Below are 27,854 nucleotides of genomic sequence, written 5' to 3'. Positions count from 1 at the left end.
TAATTGTTATATTTCTTTAATCTAGTTGTCCTTCCTAGACATGGTTTAAGTAGATTTCTGGGCATGTATATGCATTTTTTAAATAATTTTTTTAATGACTCTGTCATGACAGTAATCAAAGGGGTTTTTTTTGATGGAGCAGAATTTTTTTCTCAAATTTCTGTTAGAATCATTCTATGCTTCTGCAGTAGCATCTCCTTAGCCAGAAGTGAGAGTCTAGGAATGGTAATCATAGTTCCAGATCTCTTGTATTGTGATAGTGAAGAACTTTTGTAGGTCAAGAGCTTGGGAATTTGCCTAAAATAGTTGTACTGCCAATGCTTCTTTCTAAGTAGAAAAGAAAATAATCTGTATAGTAGCTCTGTAATTACTCTTATAGACTGTCAAAATACAGGAATTTAAACTAAAAAGACACCACACTTGGGCCCATGGGTTGTAGGGAAGAGATGTAGACTGAGAAGTGGGAGACATAGGTTCTGGGCCCAACTCTAATATTACTCATGACTTAATCTCTCTGTCCCTTATTTTTAACTGGTTGGTTAATGGGGAAATGAATAGATTTGGGGATCTCTTTTATGATGGGATATATAATGCCTATTTAATAGGCGATTTATTTGTTTGAACACTAAACTGAAAAATCAGACAATTTGGAATTTATTCTAAGTTCTACCTTCATGTATAACCTTGAAAACATTTCTTAACCTCTAGTCTAAAAATAAACAATTACCTCTAAACCTTTTCAGCGACAGTGTGGACTATATGGTATTTGAGCTCTTAGGAAGACATTTTTAGATCAATGGTATATGATTATAATATTTCTGTAAAACATATTTATTTTAGCTCGCCTCCTTGCCTTTTCCTTTGTTTTAGACTGGGATAAAATCTCCTGAGAGCCCTGAATAATTGAAATTTCTGAATATGTGTATTTAGTAGGGACTAGAGCAAATAAGCCATAGCAATCATTATATATAGTTCAAATTAATTTTATTAATGCTTTTCTTTGTTGGCAGTTTTGTTTGCTTTTTAGGCATCAAGCTCTACTGTTTAGCAAAAACTTGGTTTCTGCTGTTTGTAAAATTCAGATCAGTCTGTTCATCCCTATATGATATTTTACACAGCAGCTAGACCGTTTAGCATTCACAGCAGCTGGACCATTTGGCATTCAACTTAAAAAATACACAGATCTAATAATTTTTATTGTATTTTACACAGATACCAGTATTCAGTTGATGGGGGTGCTGGGGGAAAGACTGGTCCTGAGTTTGAAAAACACAGTTTGAGCCGAGCACTATGGCTCATGCCTATAATCCCAGCATTTCGGGAGGCCGAGGCGGGCGGATCACAAGGTCAGGAGTTGGAGACCAGCCTGGCCAATATGGTGAAACCCCATCCCTACTAAAAATACAAAAAAATTCGCCGGGCTTGGTGGCACATGCCTGTAATCCCAGCTGCTCAGGAGGCTGAGGCAGAAGAATTGCTTGAACCCGGGAAGCAGAGGTTACAGTGAGCTGAGATCACGCCACTGCACTCCAGCCTGGGTGACAGAGTGAGACTCTATCTCAAAAAAAAAAAAGAAAAGCACAGTTTGATGAACATGTGAGGTGTTTCCAGTTTTTGACTATTACAAAGAACATTGCTATAACTATCCCTGTATAGGTCTTCTGGTGTAGCTTGCATTCGTTTCTAGACTATATAGCTAGGAGTGGGTTTGCTGGATGGTAGGGCATTCTTATCTGATATGCCATATTGTTTTCCAAACTGTTGTACTATTCTGTCTCCTATCATTGCTGTATTTGAGTTCCTGAGATTCTCTAATAAGACTTGGCTCCTTTAAATTACACGGCTGCTGTTTCATGGCCATCCTAGGGATATTGAAGAGAAGTCTTCATGAAAGTTCCTTCCACATATCCTAATAAGCTTTTACAATTCTTTCTCTGGGAATTTTCTTCTTTGTGACGGGAGGGAATAAGACGTGAAGGAAGAAGCATAGACTTTGAATCTTCGTTTGTTTTGGCAGGTTATTTAATCTTTGTGAGCCTAGTATGTAAAATGAGGAGAATATCTTTATTTCATGTAGATGATGTTAGTTACAAAGTCAATTAGCATGTTTAAAAAGTACTTTGCACAGTGCCTGATTCAGAATAGATACTACCAGAGTATTATATATTCAATAAGCAAATATTTATTGAAAACATATTTTATGACGGGCCAGAACTAGGGATGGAGAATTAAGCAGAACCTTGTCTGTGTTATTATAATACTGAAAAATTGGCCAACCTGGGCAACATAGTGACCCCCATTTCTGCAAAAACTAAAAAATTAGTTGAGCATGGTGACACATGCCTATAGTCCCAACTATTTGGGAAGCTGAGGCGAAAGAATTGCTTGAACCCAGGAGGTGCAGGTTGGGAGAATTCCTTGAGCCTGGGAGGTCAAGGTTGTAGTGAGCTGGGATCACACCACTGCACTCCAGCCTGGGTGGCAGAGTGAGACCCTGTCTCAAAAAAGAAAAAAATTGGAAACAATTTAAATGTCCACTAGTAGGGTTGGTAATTATGGTACATTCGTAAAATGGAGTGCGCTGTCGACTTTAAACATCATGTTCTCAAATCTGGGAAAATGTTTGTAATCATGTAAGAAAAATGTTATAAGAGGATTATGCTTCTCTTTTTCATATAATTTATATACTACATGTATATTGAAAAAAAAACTGGAAGGAGTCAGGTGGATACATACTTTAGTGTTCATCATGGTTATTAGGTAGTGGTGAAATTGTGTTTTAATACTTAGTTTTTTCTGTAGTTACTAAATTTTCTGCAGTTAACACACATTAATTTTATAATAAAAAAAGGTGTTATCTAGATAGATAGCATAGGTGTGGTGGCTCACAGTTGGTGGGATTGCTTGAGCCCAGGCATTCGAGACCAGTCTGGGCAATATAACGAGACCTTGTCTCTACAAAAAATTCAAAAATTAGGCTGGGTGCAGTGGCTCACTCCTATAATCCCAGCACTTTGGGAGGCCGAGGCGGGTCACGAGGTCAAGAGATCGAGACCATCCTGGTCAAGAAGGTGAAACGCCGTCTCTACGAAAAATACAAAAAAAAAATTAGCTGAGCATGGTGGTGCACACCTGTAGTCCCAGCTACTCAGGAGGCTGAGGCAGGAGAACTGCTTGAACCCAGAAGGAGGAGGTTGCAGTGAGCCAAGATCGTGCCATTGCACTCCAGTCTGGGTAACAACAGTGAAACTCCATCTCAAAAATAAAAATAAAAATTAGTCGAGCATGGTGGTGCACACCTGCAGTCCTAGCAACTCCTAGCTATTCAGGAGGCAGAGGTGGAAGGATCTCTTGAGCCTGGGAGGCAGAGGTTGCAGTGAGCTGAGATTATGTTATTCCACTTCATCCTGAATGACAGAGTTAGGCGCTGTCTTAAAAAAAAAATAGATAGGTAACATAAAGTTATTAAAAGGATGTTGACTATAAACTTCAGTAAAAACAAATGGTTTATGGCCAGGCACGGTGGTTCACGCCTGTAATCCCAGCACTTTGGGAGGCTGAGGCAGGCAGATTAAGGGGTCAGGAGTTTAAGACCAGCCTGGCCAACATAGTGAAACCCCATCTCTATGAAAAATACAAAAATTAGCCGGACGTGGTGGCACACACCTGTAGTCTCAGCTACTCAGGAGGCTGAGGCAGGAGAATCGCTTGAACCCAGGAGACGGAGGTTGCAGTGAGTTGAGATGGCGCTATTGCACTCCTGCCCATGTGACAGAATGAGACTCCGTCTCAAAAAAAAATGGTTTACATAAAGAATATGTATAAAAGTTCATTCACGGATTTAATTTTGTACTAATTTATGTAAACATTAATTGGTCATGTTTGCTAGAATTGGGTAGGAAGCTTGGCAGGATCAACATTTTTTCATATTGATTATTTTCTATAAGTAATTCTAGGTGAAAGTATGACTTTCTCCAACACTTTTTTCTTGGCCTTTTAAAAGGTCAAATAGCTCAGCAATTCAGGTTTATTCTAGCTTTGTTTTATATCTAAGAAGTTCCATCTGGGAAAATATAAGCATCGTTTTTAAAAACAGATTTTTAGGTTTTTTTGAGACAGGATCTTGCTCTGTTGCCCATGCTGGAGTGTAGTGGCACGATCACAGCTCACTGCAACCTCTGTCTCATGGGCTGAAGCAGCCCTCCCACCTCAGCTTCCTGGGTAGCTTGGACTACAGGCACACACCACATGCCTGGCTAATTTTTGTATTTCTAGTATAGACAGGGTTTCACCATGTTGCCTAGACTGGAATATTTTTATATTTAGGATTTAGATTTTTTGAGTGACTTTGTTTGTTTGTTTGTTTATTTATTTTCTTTTTCTTTCGCCGCTATACCAGCGCAATTTATTTATTTTTTTGAGATGGAGTCTCACGCTGTTACCCAAGTTGGTGTATAGTGGCATGATCTCGGCTCACTGCAACTTTCACCTCCTAGGTTTGAGCAATTCTCCTTCCTCAGCCTCCTGAGTAGCTGGGACTACAGGCATGTGCCACCATGCCCAGCTAATTTTTGTATTTTTAGTAGAGACGGGGTTTCACTGTGTTGACCAGACTGGTCTTTTTAACTCCTGACCTCAGGTGATCTGCCCGCCTCAGCCTCCCAGAGTGCTGGGATTACAGACGTGACCCACTGTGTGCAGTCTTCTGAGTGATTTTTTTTTAAAAAAAGGTTGTATTAATTGAATTAAGTGGGCATCTGACCAAAGAATGGGATTTTTACTCTTCTTGTTGCATGAATAAGATAATAATCTAAGAAAAGTTATTTTTGTCTTAAGAGACTTCCTGATTGCTAGAGTAATAAGTATCTACCTTTATCTGACCAGATTCTTACTTTTAATTCTAAGGAAAACCTGGAAGCACAATGGGAGATGACAGTGAGTGGTTGAAACTGCCAGTTGATCAGAAATGTGAACACAAGGTAAGACTCTTCTGGAATTTGATTTTCAGTGTCATTGGCTTGTTTTGTCAGCACTTACACTATCATCTTACTTAGAAGCCTGTGAAAACATTGGCAGTTTCAAAAATACTGTTGCCTTGTTAGATATATGTTACTTTTTCTCATTAAAAATAGGTTTCTCTAGCTCAACTAAAAATTTTTTTGAGTCTCTGGAAATAATTCAAAGAAAATATATTAGTGAAAAGTAAGTAGTATCGGGCCGGGCGTAGTGGCTCACACCTGTAATCCCAGCACTTTGGGAGGCCGAGGCGGGTGGATTACGAGGTCAAGAGATCAAGACCATCAGGCGGGTGGATTACGAGGTCAAGAGATCAAGACCATCCTGGTCAACGTGGTGAAACCCCGTCTCTACTAAAAATACAAAAAATTAGCTGGGCACAGTGGTGCGTGCCTGTAATCCCAGCTACTCAGGAGGCTGAGGCAGGAGAATTGCCTGAACCCAGGAGGCGGAGGTTGCGGTGAGCCGAGATCGCGCCATTGCACTCCAGCCTGGGTAACACGAGAGAAACTCCGTCTCAAAAAAAAGTTAGTATCTGAAAAAAGTTAGTAACTGACTAGTTTTGTCATCTCCTTCTATATACAGTACAATGTACTTCTGGTATCTAAGTGCTTATTAATATTTTATTAGAGACTCTTCTTTGGAGATGTGTTGTGAATTTGGCCTTAGAACTCCAGCATTTTTTAGGTTCTTTGATCTATATAATCTGGATTCCAGTATCTACCCTCAGAATCTACCAATCTTTCTTTTCTGGTTTAAGCTAACAAAAGACAATTTATCATATCATGTCATTATTTGGTGGGTATCCTTTCAGATTATCTTATTTTTTTCCCTAACTATACCTCTAGTTTCTTTCATTTTTAATTATTTTGAAAACTGCAAATATCTACCATTTGGTAGATTTTAGAATTCCATTTCTTCTTGTAAATTTATTCTACTGAAAGTCCTCAGGTTAACCACTGTATGTTCTTGACAGTTCTTTTAAAGTTTGTTTTGAATCTGAGAATTCAAGATTTATGGTTGTTAATTACTAAAAATACTGAATAAAATATACTAACCTACACAGTTGTAGACATACAGTTCTACCTATGTAGAGTAGAAATTTGGAGCCATGGTCCCTATATTCTCCACAGAAGCACTCCTTCATCCTATATAATAAATTAGCCAAGGCTCAATGCCGTTTCAAAAATCAACATGTAGCTCTTCAAATAAGGCCAGATTAACAGTGAGCTAATTGGTTTTTATTTTAATTAGTATAGAAATTGTTGGTATTAGTACATTAAATTGCAACAAAACAAATTTTGGGGAGAATTTTGGAACTTACTCAGAATTGAAACTATGTATAATGCTTTTCTTGGTAGATAATGTATTTTCTGACTGAAAGGAGCAGACAAAATAGATAAATCTATTAAAGATTTTCCAATTTTTGATTGGTTAATATGTGCTAAGAGTTTTTCAATCTTATGTGATTTGGTCCTTTTTTTTTCATTTTTTTGAGCACTTATGATATGTCTTTGAAACTTAAAGAATAGAGATGTTAAATCTGGTTTAGGGAACACTCATTCTGCTTTATAGAATGAGATGTTGCCCAATTAAAACAATTATTAAACCTTGTTTAAATTGGTTAGTAAATGTACAACTATGATGTTAATTGATGTTATACTTCACTCTAATGTTGCAGAATAGGTAATGCCTTCTTCCTAATGAAAACATCTTATAGTGGGTTAGGAAGCATTCTTTCCGAAGGGGCAGTTTTTTCTGTGAGCATAGCACCTGCCCCAAATTACATTTTCATTTAAACAAATAACATGTAAATTATTTGTTTTTCAATCATGTCTATCCTTCTGTCTCTGTGATCTAATAGTGTTGAGGACAAACATCTAGTTCTTTACTAATGCCTAACACAGTAAAGACAAATTTGATCATCCCATAAACTAGCATCTCATTTAACTGCCTCCACATCATTTCATTGCTTTCCCATTGCTCTTAGAATAATGAGTGGAATCTTTATTTGGCCTTCATAGTCCTGCATGGTCTGGCCTATTCCAGTCCCCTCCAGCTCATTTTGTACCATGTTCTCTTTCTCTTTCTTTATAGGAGTGGGAAATACCATATTCCTTGCTGCCACAGGGCCTTAGCATATACTGTTCCTTCTGGAATGTTCTTTCTTCCCCTTTGCCACTCTTTCCTATTTATCTTTTAGGGCTCAGCTCAGTTACCAGTTTCTCAGGAAAATTTTTCTTAACGCTAAGACAGACTAATCCTTTTATAATATATGCTTTCATAGCACCAAGTTTTTTCTCCTTTGTAGTATTTAATGGTTTCTTAATTTTAAACATATTTGTATGATTGCTTAATGTCTCCTCCTACTGGAGTATAAGCTCTACAAGGGCCAGAGTGGAATTTATTTTTATTTACTAAACACCTGTTGAATAAATTAATGAAAAAAGAATACCTTAGTAAAAATGTCTGAAATCTACTTAGCTGAAATTAATATACAGAATAGTATAAAGCTGCCTAATGATTATACAAAAATAGAACCAAAACACAGCATATACTTTGGAGATAGGGCAGTTTCATCAGGGTGATTTCTCATGTTTGAGTTGTCACATCTTTAATATCATATTCTAAAGAAATAATAACTAATTCTTAGATACAATGTAAGATTCATTTATAATAACATATTATGAATTTTAGGTGGCCTTGGGAGAGTATCATAAACACTAAATACTTGTAAGAAGTTTATTAGCTAATCTTTTTGGAAGACTGCCAATTTCTTAAACTCTTTTTTCGTTTCTAAAAGTCTTGAGGTCCTTTGTCCAAATTGCCTGACATAGGGTATTCATTTTTACTGTCACACCCTGCCCCCCAAATTAGCAGTAGATGATAATATCATTAAATTCTGTTTTGTTTCAAAATACTACTTTTCTTTTAGCTGTGGAAAGCAAGGTTAAGTGGGTATGAAGAGGCCCTGAAGATCTTCCAGAAAATAAAGGATGAAAAGAGCCCAGAATGGTCCAAATTTTTAGGATTGATCAAAAAATTTGTCACTGATTCCAATGCAGTGGTTCAGTTGAAAGGATTAGAAGCTGCACTTGTTTATGTTGAAAATGCCCACGTAGCAGGAAAGTAAGTACTTTCTTTCCAACTTTACTGATAAAAACCCGTTTGGTGTTACATAGATTATGTATGTTTGTAAATCACTATCCTTAGTTACTAGCAGTTTTAGCATAGATGAATTTTCTTACTTTCATAGTTCTTTGATAATTGTTTTTCATTCAGTCTTTATTCTCAGAAATCTAAATGGTATAAGAGATCTGTAGAGGAGTAAGATAGAAATAAAATATTGAGGGTTTACCTTAAGGTTTGATGAGCAAGTGGTTTTCTCTTTAAGCTTTTTGTATGGAAGTTATTCTTAACTAAAGGAAGAGTCTTAAGTAACTTCAAAAAGAAACTGAGAGATCGTCAGCAAAGGAATTACCAGAATTTCATTGAAGACATTTGGGCATTATAAAAAACTAAATTTTTTACAAGGGTTCTTAGGTAGGTGATCTTAGAATCATGTCTTTCTCCCTGTATTCATTAGGGCATTTTTATTTTTGGGGGGCGGTAATGCTGACTAAATCTCAGTGACTACTGGCCTATTTAACTTGATCTGTGAATGACAGATTTCTAGTCATTCTATTATCCCATCACACCTCATAGACCTGATTTTCTGTGTCATTGAAAGGAACCCTCCATACAAAAAACAGTTGAAACACTTGACTTAATTGCACAAGAAATATATACTTGACTTACTTAAAAGATTATACCAATAAAGGTCATCATTAATTCAACATCATTAATTCGGCATCACTGGGTTTCCTTTACCATTAGTAAAACTATCACTTTTTATGGCCAGGCGTGGTGGCTCACACCTGTAATCCCAGCACTTTGGGAGGCTGAGGCAGGCGGATCACCTGAGGTCAGGAGTTCAAGACCAGCCTGACTAACATGGAGAAACCCTGTCTCTACTAAAAATACAAAATAAGCCGGGCATAGTGGCACATGCCTGTAATCCCTGCTACTCAGGAGGCTGAGACAGGAGAATCACTTGAAACCGGGAGGTGAAGGTTGCAGTGAGCCAAGATCGTGCCATTGCACTCCAGACTGGTCAACAAGAGCAAAACTCTGTCTCAAAATTTAAAAAATTATCATTTTTTAATTTCTCTTCTAATACCAGAGGCTGTTTTTTGATAAATGCTGCATGTAATCTCAACCCACTCAGTTCTTCTAATTCCTAGTAGTATAGGTTTCATTTCATTTAGAAGAGATGCAGAGCGATAAAGTTACTGTAAAGTCTTATCAAGGAGTAAAGAGCAGTCTTTTGTTATTAAAGGTTCATATTCATTCCCTTTGTGAAGAAATTCTCTTTTTCTAAAAGGTGTTTAAAATGACTTTAAAATGCTCTTGGCCACATGACTTTAAAATGCTTTGTGGCATGTGCTTGTAGTCCAAGCTACTCAGGAGGCTGGGGCAGGAAGATCACTTGAGCCCAGGAGTTTGAGGTTACAGTGAGCTAAAATCCCACCACTGTACTCCAACTGGGTGACAGCACAATAAATTTAATATAATAAATTAATACAAATTTAATATAAAAAAATTTAAAAGCAAGCATTCTGTAACCCTACTTTTGTAAAGTTTATTTGTATGTCCATATACACACACGCTTAGAGAAAGGTCTGGAAGGAGGGATATCAAAAAGTTGAAAGGAGTTTTCTCTGGGTGGTGGTATTTCAAGGGATCTTTGCTTTTTTGTTTGAATTTTCTACATTTATAAACTGATACTGTGCCTGCTATGACATGTCTTAAAATTTTATGGTTAACGTAAGTTTTAAAAATATTCTTAAACATAAATTTAAAAAAATTAAAGACTCAGTTACTGTATTTCTAGCATTTGTTAAAGTACTTGTATACCCCCTTTCCATGACCTTTTTCCAATTCTTACTATAAAGTGGGGTTTTTGTTCTTTATAATATATATTACAGAACCACAGGAGAAGTTGTGTCAGGCGTTGTAAGTAAAGTGTTCAACCAACCAAAAGCCAAAGCCAAGGAGTTGGGCATAGAGATCTGTCTTATGTATATAGAGATTGAGAAAGGAGAAGCTGTTCAAGAAGAGCTCCTGAAAGGCTTGGACAATAAGAACCCCAAGATCATAGTGGCCTGTATAGAGACACTGAGGAAAGCCTTAAGGTAAGACTTTTTGTTTTAGCTCTGTTAACTGGAGCAACAGTCCCCAACCTTTTTGGCACCAGGGACCAGTTTCCTGGAAGATGATTTTTCCATGGAAGAATTGTATGGGGGATGGTTTTGAGATGAAATTGTTCCACCTCATAAGGAGCACGCACCCTTCCCTCCTTCCCTCACATGTGCAGTTCTCAGTAGGGTTCACACTCCTATGAAAACCTTAATGCCCTGCTGATCTGGCAGGAGGCAGAGCTCGGTGGTAATGCTCACTTGGCAGCTGTTCACCTCTTGCTCTGCCTGCGCCTGGTTCCTAAAAGGCACCGTATTGGTCCACGGCCCAGGGGTTAGGGACTCCTGAACTAGAGTATCTCAATTGAATTTGGATTCCTGGTTTAAACAGAAATGGAAACTGCAGAATTTTTTTTTTTTTTTTTTTTTTTTTTTTTTTGAGACGGAGTTTCGCTCTTGTTACCCAGGCTGGAGTGCAATGGCGCGATCTCGGCTCACCGCAACCTCCGCCTCCTGGGTTCAGGCAATTCTCCTGCCTCAGCCTCCCGAGCAGCTGGGATCACAGGCATGCACCACCATGCCCAGCTAATTTTTTGTAATTTTAGTAGAGACGGGGTTTCACCGTGTTGACCAGGATGGTCTCGATCTGTTGACCTCGTGATCCACCCGCCTCGGCCTCCCAAAGTGCTGGGATTACAGGCTTGAGCCACCGCGCCTGGCCGAAACTGCAGAATTTGACTTGACATTCCAAAACAAACAAGAAAATGACCTGAAAAAGGAAAATCATTCCCCCAGTGTGGCACTTCATGTTGACTAATTTTAGCCTTCAAGTGTGTTGTATAGTTATTTTATCTGAATCCCTTTCTAATGAAGATGAGATTTCTGACCTGTTATCAGATTAAGAATTGGGCTTTTTAGCTGGGGGTGTCAGTTCATGCCTGTAATCTTAGTACTTTGGAAGGCTGTTTTGGGAGGATCACTTGAGGCCAGGAGTTCAAGACCAGCCTTGGCAAGATGGCGAGACCTCTGCCACTATTAAAAAGAAGCTGAGGTGGGAGGATTCCTTGAGCCTAGAAGTTCTAGGCTGCAGTGAGCTGTGATTGTGCAACTGCAATTCAGCCTAGGTGAGAGAACAAGACCCAGTCTCTTTAAAAATAAATAAATATGGCCAGGCACAGTGGCTCACACGTGTAATCCTAGCCCTTTGGGAAGCCAAAGCCAGCAGATCATGAGGTTAGGAGTTCAAGACCAGCCTGGCCAACATGGTGAAACCTCATCTTTACTAAAAATTTAAAAAATCAGCTAGGTATAGTCACATATACCTATAATCCCAGCTACTCAGGAGGTTAAGGCAGGAGAATCACTTGAACCCAGGAGGCAGAGGTCACAGTGAGCCAAGATCACACCACTGCACTATAGCCTGGGTGACAGAGCAAAACTGCATCTCAAAAATAAATAAATAGCTGGGTGTGGGGGCTCACACCTGTAATCCCAGCACTTTGGGAGGCTGAGGCAGGCAGATCACGAGGTCAGAGTTCAAGAGCAGCCTGACCAACATGGTGAAACCCCGTCTCTACTAAAAATACAAAAATTAGCTGGGCGTGGTGGCACGTGCCTATAATCCCAGCTACTAGGGAGGCCGAGGCAGGAGAATCACTTGAATCTGTGAGGCAGAGGTTGCAGTGAGCCAAGATTGCCCCACTGCACTCCAGCCTGGGCGACAGAGTGAGACTCTGTCTCAAAAAAATAAATACATACATACATTTTTTAAATTGGCCTTTTGGTGGAAAAGCACTGCCAAAAACAATACTGGCCTTTTGTTGGAAACTCCTCAGGGTATTTAAGCAGCTCGTTTTCTCTTGCTATCCTTAAGTACAGATTGTCGAAGTCTATACTTTGAGATGTTGGCTGAAGTTGTAGTTTGTGGACTAAAGCAAACCTTTATTTAGGTGCCTTTTTAGTAAAGTAGAAGCAAATGCTATATGCTTTTAAAGAGAAGTACAATGAGAGCAAATAGAAAAATAACTTTTTTTTTTTTGAGACGGAGTTTCGCTCTTGATACCCAGGCTGGAGTGCAATGGCGTGATCTCGGCTCACCGCAACCTCCGCCTCCTGGGTTCAGGCAATTCTCCTGCCTCAGCCACCTGAGTAGTTGGGACTACGGGCAAGCGCCACCATGCCCAGCTAATTTTTTTTGTATTTTTAGTAGAGACGGGGTTTCACCATGTTGACCAGAATGGTCTCGATCTCTTGACCTCGTGATCCACCCGCCTCGGCCTCCCAAAGTGCTGGGATTACAGGCTTGAGCCACCGTGCCCGGCCAGAAAAATAACTTTTATATAATAAGTTATTTTTAACCCTAGACTTTCTTGATGTTTGGCCATGAAATTTTTCATGAATAGGATCTCTTTCAGAAACAAGCGGCTGTAATTTGCTATGGAAATCTTAATTAGACAGATCACTAGTTTGTTCAGATTTGGCAGTTCTTCTAATCTGATATCCTGTCCCCAAGTACTGTCTACATGAGATATTTTACAAAGCAGCTCTAGTGAAATCCTCAGGGAATGAAGATCATCCAACTCACTTCTCTTGTGATTTTGTGTATGACCTACATCTTGGAGAAAAATGTTTCCTCTGGTGTTTATCTTCTTTGAAAGTATAAAAGCTCTTGAATTTTGTTGAACAGTCTTTGATTTATAAGGCTTTAATTTTTTTTTCTTTGTTCATTATGTACTTCTATAAAATTTGACTTCTGCTTAGATTCTTGTGGTATAGCAAGCAGATGTTTTTGTGAATAGTAAATAGTATGCTCATCCTGTTATCTTAGAAGTTTAGTGAATTGTCTTAGTTATCAGAACTGTGCTTCTATCAGTAAATCTTTTGTGTCCTTAGTAATGTCTGAATTTAAAAAATATAATCTTTGTTGTTGTTGTTTTGAGACAGGGTCTCACTCTGTCACTCAGACTGGAGTGCAGTGGCGCGATCTTAGCTCAGTGCAACTTCCACCCCTGGGTTCGAGCGATTATTGTGCCTTAAGCCTCCTGAGTAGCTGGGACTATAGGCAAGCACCACCACACCCAGCTAATTTTTGTATTTTTAGTAGAGATGGAGTTTCACCATGTTGGCCAGGCTGGTCTGGAACTCCTGGCATTAGGCGATCCCGCCTCAGCCTCCCAAAGTGCTTGGATTACAGACGTGAGCCACTGCACCTTGCCTATAATCTTCTACCTTTAAATTAGACGTTTCTAGTCTGGAGTGCTCTACACTCTGGTTATTTCATTTTTTAGCTAACTGGGAAAATAAGGGTAGGAAAATAACAAGTTAGGTATATCCCATGTTTTCCTCACAGATGTTGTTATATATTCCTGTCCCCACATGGTTCTTTATTTGTCCTGAAGCATTTCGGATTCCATAGTGGAACTAAGTAGCTCTCTGGGACCCTCAAGAACCTTGAGGCCAAACTGCTCAATCATGGGTTCCAGCGCTTGCTAAAGCTTTGTTAATGAGAGCTTCAGATGACCTGAAACATTCTGTGGTACCTAAAACAGGCTTCTAGTACCCTTTTGTGTTTTCTATAGTAATATGTTTATTAGCAAAATTAGGTTTTATTTTATTAAAGTGTCTATTTTCCATGTGGACTTGCTCCTTTTTTTTTTTTCCTTAAAGAATTAGGCCAGGATAGAGAAAAAAGAATCAGATGAAACAGTAGTAATATATAGGAAGATTTAAGAAATCTCAAATGTTAGGTTCTTCAGGAACCATGTTAAATATCCCTAAAACAAAATGGTTTATTGTCACTATAATTTCTTTTTTTTTTTTTTTGAGATGGAGTTTCGCTCATATTGTCCAGGCTGGAGTACAATGGCACAATCTTGACTCACCGCAAACTCTGCCTCCCGGGTTCAAGCGATTCTTGTGCCTCAGCCTCCTTAATAGCTGGGATTACAGGCATGTGCCACCATGCCCAGCTAATTTTTGTATCATTAGTAGAGGCAGGGTTTCTCCATGTTGCTCAGGCTGGTCTCGAACTCCTGAGCTCAGGTGATCCACCTGCCTTGGCCTCCCAAAGTTCTGGGATGACAGGCATGAGCCACCACACCCGGCCTGATTTTCTTATTTTTTCTTTAATCTTAAAGGTTAGCTGAACCAAGTTGAAATGTCACTTTTTAATAATATAAAGAACATTTTAAAGGAAATCTTAGAGATTATGTAGGTTATTCTCATGATAATCCTAGTCTGTTTACTAAGAAAGTTTGTTTTAAAATGGTTGTATTGTTTTGGGCCCTACACATTAAATAATATTCTTGGAAGAACACCACCTAAGTAGGTAAGCAGTTATGAGTTTCTTTTCTTTTGTTGCCTTAGAAAAACTGAACTTACATAATTCTTCTAATATATAAATATGGAACTATGAATGAAGAAATGTTTGAGTAAAGCTAATGTTTTACTGAAGTGCATTGTATGTTAACAGTTTTTTCTCCAATTTTTTACTTGTAGTGAATTCGGTTCCAAAATCATCTTGCTTAAGCCAATTATCAAAGTGTTGCCAAAACTCTTTGAGTCTCGAGAGAAGGCTGTTCGAGATGAAGCCAAACTAATTGCTGTGGAGATTTACAGATGGATTCGGGATGCTCTGCGACCCCCATTACAAAATATAAACTCTGTCCAGGTAAGACAAAAAGTTTTCTGGTTGCTTTTGCATAAGGTTCATATGAAAATATTTTCTTCCTATTGTTGTTGATATTCTATCCTTAAACATAATTATTTTTCATTCTTAAATTTGAAATCAGTTATTCTGAGCATAGGTTACTTTCTCTCCAGTTCTGCTGGGCAACAGAACTTACTGTCTGTGTGAAGTACATTCTTTCTTGCTTTTTATTACAGTTGATTTGATGCAAATGTATCTGAATTCATGAACTAATGAGAATGTCTTAAAAAGTGGGACTTACTGTTCTTTCTTAATGCTTAGACATACATCTTCCTTATAATAAATTCAATTAGATTTGACTTACGCTGTAAAATAAATACAATTTAAATACATATTTTCTTTGGCTGGCATGGTGGTTCACACTTGTAATCCCAGCACTTTGGCAGGCCCAGGCAGACAGATCACTTGAGCCCAGGAGTTCGAGACCAGCCTGGACAACATGGCAAACCCTAGCTCTACAAATAATAAAAAAAATTAGCTGGGCATGGTGGCACAACCTGTAGTCCCACCTGTTTGTGAAACTTAGGTGGGAGGACCACCTGAACCTGGGGAGGTCGAGGCTGCAGTGAGCCAAAATTGAGCTACCGTACTCCAGCCTAGGCAACAGAGCTGAGACCCTGTCTCTCAATGAATGAATGAATGAATCTTTTCTCTGGTAGAGCCACATAAATAAGAAATTGGAAGCCAGGCACAGTGATTCACCCCTGTAATCCCAGCATTTTGGGAGGCTGAGGCGGGAGGATCACCTGAGGTTGGGAGTTCAAGACCACCCTGGACAACATGGTGAAACCTCATCTCTATTAAAAATACAAAAATTAGCTAGATGTGGTAGCGCATCCCTGTAATCCCAGCCACTTGAGAGGCTGAGGCACAAGAATTACTTGAACCCAGGAGGTGGAGGTTGCAGTGAGCCAAGATCATGCCACTGCACTTCAGCCTGGGTGACAGAGTAAGACTCCATCTCCAAAAAAAAAGAAAGAAATTGGGTCCTGATATGTCAATAAATGTAAGTATTAAGTATGTTAACTAATGGTGGAGATGCAGATGTTATTTAATATTATGTGATATTTGCAGTTGAAAGAACTAGAAGAAGAATGGGTCAAACTGCCAACAAGTGCTCCTAGACCTAGTCGATTTCTTCGTTCCCAACAAGAACTAGAAGCTAAATTGGAACAACAGTCTGCTGGTGGAGATGCTGAGGGAGGTAAGCCAATTTTAAATGCTGGTTTCTGCAAAAATTAGCAAGAACTGGCACTGCCACAAGAATCTTGTCTTCATTGGGCATATTTTGCAGGACTGCCTTTAATAAAATATAAGTTGCATGTAGCTTTAATAACTCTGATCCCTTCTCTATTAAAATTTCACAAGGGTTGTGAAAGGACTAACAACCAGTAAGTAAAATAATTCTAACCATTTTTAAGATTTGTTTTGTTTTTCTCCTTGAAGGTGGTGATGATGGTGATGAGGTACCACAGATAGATGCTTATGAGCTTTTAGAAGCTGTAGAAATTCTTTCCAAACTTCCCAAAGACTTTTATGACAAAATTGTAAGTAGTAGTTAAACTTCTTTCACTTATTTCTTTCAAAATAATTACTTGAATAGAATTAGAGTACTCTGCTGAGTGCTTGCCTGGTGCACTCCATTCCACTCGTATCTTCCCTAGCAAAGTGAGTTAGTTGCTTCTTCCTCTTTGCTCCTACACTACTTTGTACATATATATATTATAGCACTCCAGATCTGATCTCCAGATTCCTCTCCTTTCTCCATTTTCTCCATTTCTCCTGCCGCTACTTTACCCCAAGGTTTCTTGACCTTAGCACTGTTGACATTTTTTGTCAGTTGCCCTGTGCATTGTTTGATGTTTAGCAGCATCTCTGGCTTTTATCCACTAGATGTCAGTAATACTATCCCCCTAAGTCATGACAACCAAAAATGTCTTCAGACATTGCCAGATGTTCCCTAGGAGACAAAATCATACCCAGTTGAGAAACACAGTCTTATCCCAACCACCACTATAGTAGTGGGTTGTTGGTTATGTGATTGTTCTTTTCTGGTCCTTTTAATGTTGTCAGTGTAGAAATTCCTCTCCTGTAATTGTGCTACTGTGAGATGGGTGGGCTAGAAATGCTTTCTATTAATGTTTTCTGTTTGATATCTGCTTACTAACATTTGTCTAGAAAATGAGAATGAAACATTTATGGCATTCTGTTTGCTTATTATATTACTTTAGTTATAACATCTTATGAAAATATTTTTAATATTAACAAAAATTTAGGTATATAACAAAATGTTCTGATTGCCTCCACAGTTTTATAATTAAAAAATATATATATCTTTGAATTAGCAGGGTGCAAGAAATAGACTTTTATTCTGCTCTCTTATTTTCTGTTACAAATGACTCATATTGTATCTTGCAGGAGGCAAAAAAATGGCAAGAGAGAAAAGAGGCCCTGGAGGCTGTAGAAGTACTAGTAAAAAACCCCAAACTGGAAGCTGGCGATTATGCAGATTTAGTAAAAGCATTAAAGAAGGTAAATATGAGGACTTTCACACTGGTATTGTAATAACAATCAGGCCTTTGAATTTCTAATCAGTCATCTTTTTAATTACACATACATTGCCACATAAGGAACACTACTGCTGGTATTTGAATTACAGGCATACATTTTTTTTTTTTTAAGATGAGGTTTCACCATATGGTCAGGCTAGTCTCGAACTCCTGACCTCAGGTGATCCTCCGACCTCAGCCTCCCAAAGTGCTGGGATTACAGGCGTGAGCCACCATGCCTGGCTCAGACATATATTTTTAAAGGATTGTTTTAAATTACTGTTGTGGGTTAGTTTCATTTTCAGTATTTGTTTTTTGTTACTTTGACTTTAGGTATGCTATTTGATAGCTTCTGTAAACCTCTAGAAAAAGAGAGTCTTGCTGATCTAGAACTGAATATTCCAGTTTTATAATTCTATAGGATGAACTATTTAAGTTAGCTCTATTTAATTGGACAAATATTAAACATGAGGATAGCAAATGATTGCACACTACATTGTATCAGTATGTAAAGAGTATGGGATCTATGGTCAGTTTTGAAGCAGGCAAGTACTAAGTAAGAGATAAACATTTTTAGAAAATACTCTTGGTATTGCTTAGGTCCAGGCAAGTTGAATGCTGCTGGTGGACATTTTTTATGTAATAACTTGTTGTGAAATCTGTAAGTACAGATCAAACACAGTAGGTATGATTATAGTGCTAAGAACAAACTCTGAAAACATCTTGAATACAGCAAGAATGAAAACTTTGTTTTGTTTGCTTCCTCAGTCTGAAACTGCAGAGGATTAGAATGGTGAGACGAGGAAGTTGATCTTTAATTATATGCACATCGAAGTATAGTGATTCTCATTATTCATGGTAGTTATTTTCTATTAAGCCACTGAGAACACTAAATTAGTGAATATTGAATCATTGCTTCTAAGAGAAATACAGTGTTAGGATTCTGCAACTCTTTGGTCACAACATTTCCATAAATCAATAAATATCTTTGTTTTATTCTGTTTGGAGGTACCATATTTAATGTATATCGTTGATTCATTCCCATCGAACTCTTGGCCAATAGCATTATAACTCATGCTTGAACAAAGCTTTTCCTAATGTATATTTTCTCCATAAGGCACATCAGAGCCTTTTTGCATTTAGGAATATTAGACAGCATTTCGGCACTACACTTAGGAGCCATTTTAAACAACAAAAGCACCAACAAAAAACACAAAAATGCAAAAACATGGCACTGAATAAACCATGAAAAAGACACTTGTTTATAGTGTAAGAGCCAAAGCAAGAAGGCAGAGTGTTATCTTGTCGACCTCAGCTGGAAATATTCACAATAGACCACACAAAATGTTCACAGCTTTGAACTTGTCGGTGAATGACTGGGAAAGTACCATGAGTGTTGATTTTGAGATTATAAGTAGGTTTTAGCAAATATGGATTCATGAATAATGAGGATCAACTGTATATTCTAGTAGTTAACCTTCCTAGGCTTTCCTCCATTGGAACTTGGGGGCAGAGATAAGATTTGTGAAATCTTTGTTCAATTGTCAGTTTTCCATCTTGAAGAACCACACTCGTGTAAGATAAATTAAAAGAGAATTGCCCTAGGGGAAAGAGTTTTACTCACCTGGAGCCTGAGAGGAAAGAATGGGAAGGGGAATAGGAGAGGGCATCGAGACAGGCAAAGTCAGATTCCAGTGGTGTATGAAGAAAGCTACAGATTCTCTGTCAATTCTTCCAACATGTGATTATTATTAGAAATCTTATTGCTCTGGCACTGAATTCCCGATGTGTCAAAGAAAACCTTTTCTTTTTCTTTATCATTAATATTATATGTTTTCTACATGTATTTTTAAACGATATTAGCTTCTCACACAAAGACAGTTCTGTGATTTCCATTGGTATTGTGAATGTAAATATAATCTCTTGCTGTATTATATAAAGAGAGAGCATCATGGATTTTATATTTGAGTAGACCGTTTGAACCATATAAAAATACTGATGTCCAAATTTCATCCCAGATTCATTGAACTAGAATTTGTTGGAATGGGCTCGGACATGTTTTTGACATCCATTTCTAGAATGTATATTTAAATGCTTAATATAAAGTCTAGCATCGAAATCAAATCTGAGAGGCATTTTGGTAAGGAAAATAATCAGAACATTTATAAATGCCAATAGTAAAAAAATAAAAATAAAATGCCAATAGTGATTTCAATATAGAAATGAATGAAAAATTTTTTTCTCCATAGTCTTATAGTAATGAGAGATTTTTTTTTCCCCTCAAAATGGAGTCTTGCTCTGTCACCTAGGCTGGAGTGCAGTGGAGCAATCTCGGCTCACTACAACCTCCACCTCCCAGGTTTAAGCAGTTAGTTCTCTGTCTCAGCCTCCCGAGTAGCTGGGATTATAGGCGCCTGCCACCACACCTGGCTAATTTTTGTGTTTTTAGTAGAGACAGGGTTTCACCATGTTTGCCAGGCTGCTCTTGAACCCCTGACTTAGTGATCCACCTGCCTCGGCCTCCCAAAGTGCTGGTATTACAGGCGTGAGCCACCGTACCCAGCCCAGTTATCAGAGATTTAACAAAATGTTATTAGGACCTTGATCTCATCCTCTCATGAGGAAAGTGGACTAAACATAACACAAGTTTAGAAGGAGAACATGCTTTAGATAGTGATTTCAATACAGAAATAAATGGAAAATATTTTTCTCCACAGACTTATAATAATTAGAGATTTAACAAAATGTTTCTTAGGACCCTGATCTCATCCTCTCATGAGGAAAGTGGACTCAACATAACACAAGTTTAGAAGGGAGAACATGCTTTAGATAGTGATTTCAATACAGAAATGAATGGAAAATTTTTTTCTTCATAGACTTATAATAATTAGAGATTTAACAAAATGTTTTTTAGGACCCTGATCTCATTCTTTCGTAAGGAAAGTGGACATACCATAACACAAGTTTAGAAGGAGAACATGCTTTACTTAATAAAGGGAGCAAAAGCTTTAAAGGGAGTGAAAATTGACCTGAGTTTGAATCACACAGCATTACCATTTGGTAACTACCTGACCTTAAGCACATTAATCTCTAATTTTTAGAATCTGGCTGGGTGCAATAGCTCACACCTGTAATCCCAACACTTTGGAAGGCCGACGCAGGCTGATTACTTGAGTCCAGGAGTTTGAGACCAACCTGGGCAACATGAAGAAAACCCTTTTTCTATAAAAAATAGAAATATTAGCAGATGTGGTAGCACTTGCCTTTAGTCCCAGCCACTTGAGAGGCTGAGGTGGGAGGATCACTTCAGCCTCCTGAAGGATCAAGCCAGACTCTGTCTCAAAAAAACAAACAAAAAAAATCTTTTGAAATGTGCACAGTTTTTGTTGTTGTTTTTTGTTTTTGAGGCAGGGTCTCGCTCTGTCACCCAGGGTGGAGCACAGTGGTGCGATCTCAGCTCACTTCAACCTTTGCCTCCCAGGTTCAAGCAATCCTACCTCAGCCTCCTAAGTACCTGGGATTACAGGCATATGCCACCATACCTGGCTAATTTTTCAATTTTGGTAGAGGCAGGGTTTTGCCATGTTGCCCAGGCTGGTCTTGAACTTCTGGGCTCAAGCAGTCCTCCCTCCTCAGCCTCCTAAGGTCTTGAGATTATAAGTGTGAACTACCACGCCTTGCTGCAAATCCTCAAAGTTGAAATAATAATAATACTACCTCATTGGGTTTGGGTGAAAATTAAATTTAAAAAAGATTATAAAGTGCCTGCAAAATTGTGGTGCCTAATTTGTTTTTTTAATAAATGTTAGTTTCTTAATCCTTATTCTTCAGCACTTAAGGAGTGCATATAAGTGCCAAATAGAACTTGCATCCTACAAGTTAGGATTTGTTTAATACAAAGAATCTAGAATAAAGCATTCTGCTTATGGAACATCAGCTTGTAGGGACAAGATGAAATCCAAAGTAGATTGGAGGCATTACTCCTACTGGGAAAAGAGTGAAAAAACAAGAGTTTGGGGCATTTATAAATAAAATAGCTTTCTGTTTTCTTTTTTTGTGACAAAGACGTGCTTTGCCACCCAGGCTTGAGTGCGATCTTGGCTCACTGCAGCCTTCACCTCCCAGGTTCAAGTGATCCTTTTGCCTCAGCCTCTCAAGTATCTGGGACTGCAGGCATGCACCATCATTTGATTTTTGTATAATAAAGCAGCTTTTTTGTTTGTGTGTTTGTTTAAGATGGAGTCTTGCTCTGTCGCCCAGCCTAGAGTGCAGTGGCATGTCTTGGTTAGTGAACCAACCCCCACCTCCCTGGTTCAAGCAATTTTCCTGCCTCAGCCTCCTGAGTGGCTGGCATTACAGGTGCATGTCACCATGCCTGGCCACTTTTTTTGTATTTTTAGTAGAGACGGGATTTCACAATGTTGGCCGGACTGGTCTCGAACTCCTGACCTCAGGCAGTTCAGCCCATCTTGGCCTCCCAAAGTGCTGGGTTACAGACATGAGCCACCACACCCGGCTATAAAGCAGCTTTTTAACACCAACTGATTGGGCAGTGTACCACAGTAAAATCTTACCAGGAAGGAACCCAGTCATAGTCACTATCTTGTTGAATTGACATAGACGCAGCTACTACCCATGAGTTTAGATAAGTGCTGGGCTTTGTGGGGTATGTCATAGGAGGGCAGTAGTATAAACAGTGCTAGAGGAGAATCTACTCAGACTTCGAATCCAAGCTTAACAATTGTTAGATGACTGAAGTGACAGCCTCAAGGCCAGAAGCTCCCTCAGAAAAATGGTTGCAGTAGCATTCACAATTTAAAGTCCCCATGGACTTCCTGAAGGTATCTACAGCAGTTTCTACTAGTGCTTCTTGGTTATGAATATTAGAGCTGTTACCCTGTGGTGTCTTTCAGAGATACATTATCTTTTCATTTTCCTTGTCCCAAAACAAAGTCAGCAGAACTCTGGCTTCTCTGCCATTGTCAGGGTCACTTGCTGCACAATTGAACAGTGCCGACAGCCCAGACTGCCACTACTAGATAGTAATTCGATGTTGTGGTTTTATCTATGTTTTGTTAGTGGAACTTTAAGAGAGAAGACTAAACATAATGAAGGGAAGCTCCCAAATTCAATACAGTAAAAGAAGAATTTTTCCTCTCTTGTAGGAAATAAAATTGGTCAAATATTAGCATAAGAGCTTTCAGAGTTGTTGTTGTTGTTTTCTCTTCTTTTTTTGAGGCAGAGTCTTGCTCTTTCTCCCAGGCTGGAGTGCAGTGGCACAACCTCAGCTCACTGTACCTCTGCCTCCCAGGTTCAAGCGATTCTTCTACCTCAGCCTCCCAAGTAGCTAGGATTATAGGCGCCCACCACCATGCCTGGCTAATTTTTGTGTTTTCAGTAGAGACAGAGTTTTACCAAGTTGGTCAGGCTGGTCTCAAACTCCTGACCTCAGGTGATCCACCCGTCTCGGCCTCCCAAAGTGCTGAGATTACAGGCGCGAGCCACTGCACCCAGCCTCTGAGTTTTTTGAGAATAAAATTTAAATACCCTTCTACAAGGCTGTGACTATTTTGTTTTCCTTTTTTTCCCCCTTTGTAGGTTGTTGGAAAGGACACCAATGTCATGTTGGTGGCTTTGGCAGCAAAATGTCTTACTGGCCTGGCTGTTGGGCTAAGGAAGAAATTTGGACAGTATGCAGGACATGTAAGTAACACTCCTTTTTAGATACAGAACAACAAAGTTTATCAAAATGGCAAACCTAGTTTGCTCTATGCTTTAAAACAACTCCTTGGCATAGATGTGTACTTATTGTACAAAGTATATTTCTCTCTGTTTCATTAATATTCAGCATAGATTCTTATACATTTCAGTAGATGTCAGTTACAACAAAATTTATAGGCTTTATGTAGAAAGTCAGGCACTAGGCCTAATAAAGTACTTAGTTGAGTTGATTTATTTGCTAATTTCTTATTTACTTATTAGTATCTTGCTTTGTTCTTACAATATTATACACATGACAACAAGATAAAGCTTATAATGACCAGGACCAGAATGAAAATGAGAGTAGGAAAGGCAATATAAAACTGTGAATGTAAAACTGTGAGGTTAACTTACAAAATGTGTTTTATAGTGTTTTCCTATTTTAATATATAATTTATTTATATTTATATAGGTTACAATGTTATATATTTTATATAGGCAATGTCTGTTTAACTTATTCAAAGAAAATCTGACTGGAGACATTTGTTGACTATACTATTTGTTTAAGTTTGTTTCCAGTCAGATTTGGTAATAATTTTAATTAATTAAGATATTTTCTTTAACTGGGATCTGCCAGTGGCCTCTAAATCTGGTCTGAATTACTAAGAATGGTTCAGCATCCTAAAAATTGACCCTATTGATCTTTAGAGTTTAGCTTGCTAGCTACTTTTATCATTTGATTCCCTAGGTTGACTTAGAAGTTTCCTAGTAGTCCCTAGTCATGTGTCCATTTTATGTTATGAAACTAATATTTAGCCTCACATGAGCTATGGTATTTGGAGCTTGCTTACTCATAGGATTAAAAATAATCTCAGAGATCTTAATTGAAGAAAAAGAAGACACTATTAAATAAAAATAAATCATGACTGGATTATTACTAGGGAAATAAAAATAAGAGTCTATAAAACCCTTAGACATGTAAATCATAAATTGAATCAAATTTAAAATCAATGTTTTTGTAGCAATCAATATATAATATCTATGTGTATATGCTATTGGTTTATTAACTAGCTTTCAGTCAAGTTTGTGTTACTTAGTAGGCCATTACACTTTTGTATTGGGAATAATTTTTCAAGATAGAGAACAATTTTTTTTTCCTAAACCACTTAAATATCAGTCCAGAGAATTTTTTTTTTTTCTTTTTGATACAGGGTCTCACTTTGTCACCCAGGCTGGAGTGCAGTGGCACCATCTCTGCTCACTGCAGCCTTAAACTCCCAGGCTCAGGTGATCCTCCCACCTCAGTCTCCCGAGTAGCTGGGACTTCAGGCACACCCCACCATGCTTGACTATTCTTTGCATTTTTGGTAGAGATGGGGTTTTGCCATCTTTCCCAGGCTGGTCTTGAACTCCTGGGCTCAAGCCATCTGCCTGCCTCAGCCTCCAAAAGTGCTAGGATTACAAGCTTGTGCCACCACACCCAGCCTAAAATTCATTTTAATTTACCAAATTATGCTTGGACGATTACCTGGCTTTCCAATTTGAGTTCTGATTATGGCTTTGTTTCACTTTGTTGTGCTGGTTAAAGAATGTCTCCATTAGGCCAGCACGGTGGCTCACTCCTGTAATCCCACTACTTTGGGAGGCCGAGGCGGGCGGATCACGAGGTCAGGAGATTGAGACCATCCTGGCTAACATGGTGAAACCCTGTCTCTACTAAAAATACAAAAAATTAACTGGGCATGGTGGCAAATGCTTGTAATCTTAGCTACTTGGGAAGCTGAGGCAGGAGAATCGCTTAAACACTGTAGGCAGAGGTTGCAGTGAGCTGAGATAACGCCACATTATCAGTGAGCTGAGATAGTGTCAGTCTGGGCGACAGATGAGACTCTATCTCAAAAAAAGAAAAAGTCTCCATTGTTTTATAGCTTGAGGTCTCTCCCGCCTTAATACTGTAATATACACAATGTTTGGTATCAAGCATGTTAGTGACTTGACTTTCTTTCAATGTTTACAAACTGTCTTTTTGGCAATATTTATAAAAGTGAACTTTAACTTGATAGACATTAAAATATCTTGATTTTCAATTTATAACTTTCTAGTATTAAAAAGTCTTATATTTTTCCATGGGAACCGTAGTCCTTGGTCTATACCAAGTAGTCTATAACCACTTCTGTGAAATCTTGAAAACAATTTTTTCTTTTTTTTTTTTTGGATGCCATTGAGCTTTGCTGTGTCTTTTGGACCTTAGAAATTTTCTTCCCCAGCCTGGGCAACATGGAGAAACCCCTGTCTCAACAAAGAATAAAATAAAAAATTACATTTACAGGAAAGTGGCTAAGAAATTAAGAATTAAAAAATCAGCAGGTGTAGTGGCATATACCTGTAGTCCTACCTACTCAGGAGGCTGAGATGAGAGGATTACTTGAGCCCAGGAGGTTGAGGCTGCAGTGAGCCATGTTCACACCTTTGAACTCCCACCTGGGTGACAGAGCAAGACCCTGTAAGGTGCAGAGGCAGCAAATAGGTTGAGAAGCACTGCCATAGGGGGAGAGAATGAGAATTCTTCATTCTAAGATTCTGTGTCCTTCAAGAAAGGAAATGACTTTTTATTCCACTTAAATATTTGCTTTATTGGTTTGGGTGGAGACAAGGTGATTTTTTTAGGCAGCAACTTTATGAGATAAAATTTACATATTATAAAATTTACCCTCTTAAATTCATTTTAGAATATTCACAATGTTAGATAACCATCAGCACTATCTAATTCCAGAACACTTTCATCACCCCAAAAAGAAACCCCTTGCCCATTAATAGTCACTCCCCATGCTGCTCCCTGCCCTTGACTCTGGCAACCACTAATCTACTTTTTTGTCTCTAAGGTTTTGACATTTCATGTAAATGGAGTCATCATACAATACATGGTCTTCGTGACTGCTTTTTTTTTTGAGACAGAGTCTCACTCTTGTTGCCCAGGCTGGAGCGCAGTGGCATGATCTCGGCTCACTGCAGTGTCTGCCTCCAGGTTCGAGCAATTCACCTGACTCAGCCTCCCGAGTAGCTGGGATTACAGGTGCCTGCCACTGTGTCCAGCTAATTTTTTTTTTTTTGTAGTTTTCCTAGAGATGGGGTTTCCCCATGTTGGCCAGGCTAGTCTCTAACTCCTGACCTCAGGCGATCACTCACCTTGGCTTCCCAAAGTGATGGGATTATAGGCGTGAGCCACCTCGCCTGGCCAACTGCTTTTTCTTTTTGTAAAAGACAAGGTCTTGCTGTGTTGCTCAGGCTGCAGTACAGTGGGACAATCACAGCTCACTGCAGCTTTGACCTCCTGGCCTCAAGTGTTCCTCCCACCTCAGCCTCTCAAGTAGCTGGGACCACAGGCACACATCACCACACCTGGCTAATTTTGTTGGTTTGTTTTAGTAGAGACAAGGTCTCACTCTGTTGCCCAGGCTGGTCTTGAACTCCTGGCCTCAAGCAAGCCACCTGCCTCAGTGTCCCAAAGTGCTGGGATTTCAGGCATGAGTCTCTGTGTGCAGCTTGTGACTGGCTTTTTTTTTTTAACTTAGCATACTATTTTTAAGATTCAGCCATGTACTAGCATATTCCTTTTTGTACATCATTCGTTTTGTTGCTGAATAATGTTCTAGCCATTCACTTTTACAGGTTGTGCCAACCATTTTGGAGAAATTCAAAGAGAAGAAACCTCAAGTGGTACAAGCCCTGCAGGAGGCAATTGATGCAATCTTCCTTACTGTAAGTTGACAGCATGAGTTTGTAGTTATCTGAAGTAAATTTTGTCAATGTAATATTTTGATTGTTCTTTACAATTGAGAAAAGCTCATTAACCACATTTTCTTTCCAAAGACCACACTACAGAACATCAGTGAGGATGTTTTAGCAGTAATGGATAATAAAAATCCGACCATCAAGCAGCAGACATCTCTTTTTATTGCAAGAAGTTTCCGCCACTGCACTGCTTCTACCCTGCCAAAGAGCTTGCTAAAGCCCTTTTGTGCTGCACTACTTAAGGTATAGACTCTCTTTGAAATTGGGAGAATATTTTATACCTAAGCAAGATTTTTTCCTGCTAATTATGTACAGTAACTACTTGACTTTCAGACTATAGAGGTTATGACCTTTTGATCATAGAGGAGCAGACCCTTTGCAGCTTGGAAACTGAATCCAAATTCTCGTAACTATGTTCGTCTTCTTGAAAGAAAGCACAAGTTAGTGTTAAGATTCCGTTAACTGTTAAACATTTTGCTTCTTACTTGGCCCATATACTAGTGTTCAGCTGGATCTGGCCAAGCATAGACATCAAATGTGAAGTATTTGAAGATCATTTGGGAGTGAGTCATTTTAGATAGAGGGTAAGAGGAAAAGGAAGCACTTATTTGCTAAATGGAATACCAAGGCTTTCCTTAACCCAGAAAGACTTTTTTTTTTTTTTTTTTGGAGATGGAGTCTAGCTCTGTCACCCAGGCTGGAGTACAGTGGCATGATCTCGGCTCACTGCAACCTCCGCCTCCCAGGCTCAAGCAATTCTCCTGCCTCAGCCTTCTGAGTAGCTGGGATAACAGGCACCTGCCACCACGCCTGGCTAGTTTTTGTATTTTAGTAGAGACTGGCTTTCACCAT

General features: G+C 38.8%; 1 protein-coding gene across 8 annotated transcripts in view; it reads left to right on the top strand.

Moving 5' to 3' along the window:
• CKAP5 (cytoskeleton associated protein 5) overlaps positions 1 to 27,854 on the top strand; it is a 111,104-nt gene that overhangs the window by 20,102 nt on the left and 63,148 nt on the right. For all 8 annotated transcript variants that reach the window (XM_035262552.3, XM_035262550.3, XM_078340966.1 and 5 more), the window contains exons 2-11: positions 4,906 to 4,979; positions 7,952 to 8,145; positions 10,044 to 10,250; positions 14,751 to 14,922; positions 16,036 to 16,165; positions 16,408 to 16,508; positions 17,380 to 17,493; positions 23,109 to 23,213; positions 26,880 to 26,969; positions 27,081 to 27,245. In XM_035262552.3, the coding sequence (XP_035118443.1) occupies positions 4,923 to 4,979; positions 7,952 to 8,145; positions 10,044 to 10,250; positions 14,751 to 14,922; positions 16,036 to 16,165; positions 16,408 to 16,508; positions 17,380 to 17,493; positions 23,109 to 23,213; positions 26,880 to 26,969; positions 27,081 to 27,245 (1,335 nt within the window). In that variant the 5' untranslated portion in view covers positions 4,906 to 4,922. The remainder of the gene's footprint in view (positions 1 to 4,905; positions 4,980 to 7,951; positions 8,146 to 10,043; positions 10,251 to 14,750; positions 14,923 to 16,035; positions 16,166 to 16,407; positions 16,509 to 17,379; positions 17,494 to 23,108; positions 23,214 to 26,879; positions 26,970 to 27,080; positions 27,246 to 27,854) is intronic.

The sequence above is a fragment of the Callithrix jacchus genome, chromosome 10 (assembly GCF_049354715.1).
Source record: "Callithrix jacchus isolate 240 chromosome 10, calJac240_pri, whole genome shotgun sequence".
NCBI classification, from domain to species: Eukaryota; Metazoa; Chordata; class Mammalia; order Primates; family Cebidae; genus Callithrix; species Callithrix jacchus.
This window is presented reverse-complemented; position numbering and strand designations above follow the sequence as displayed.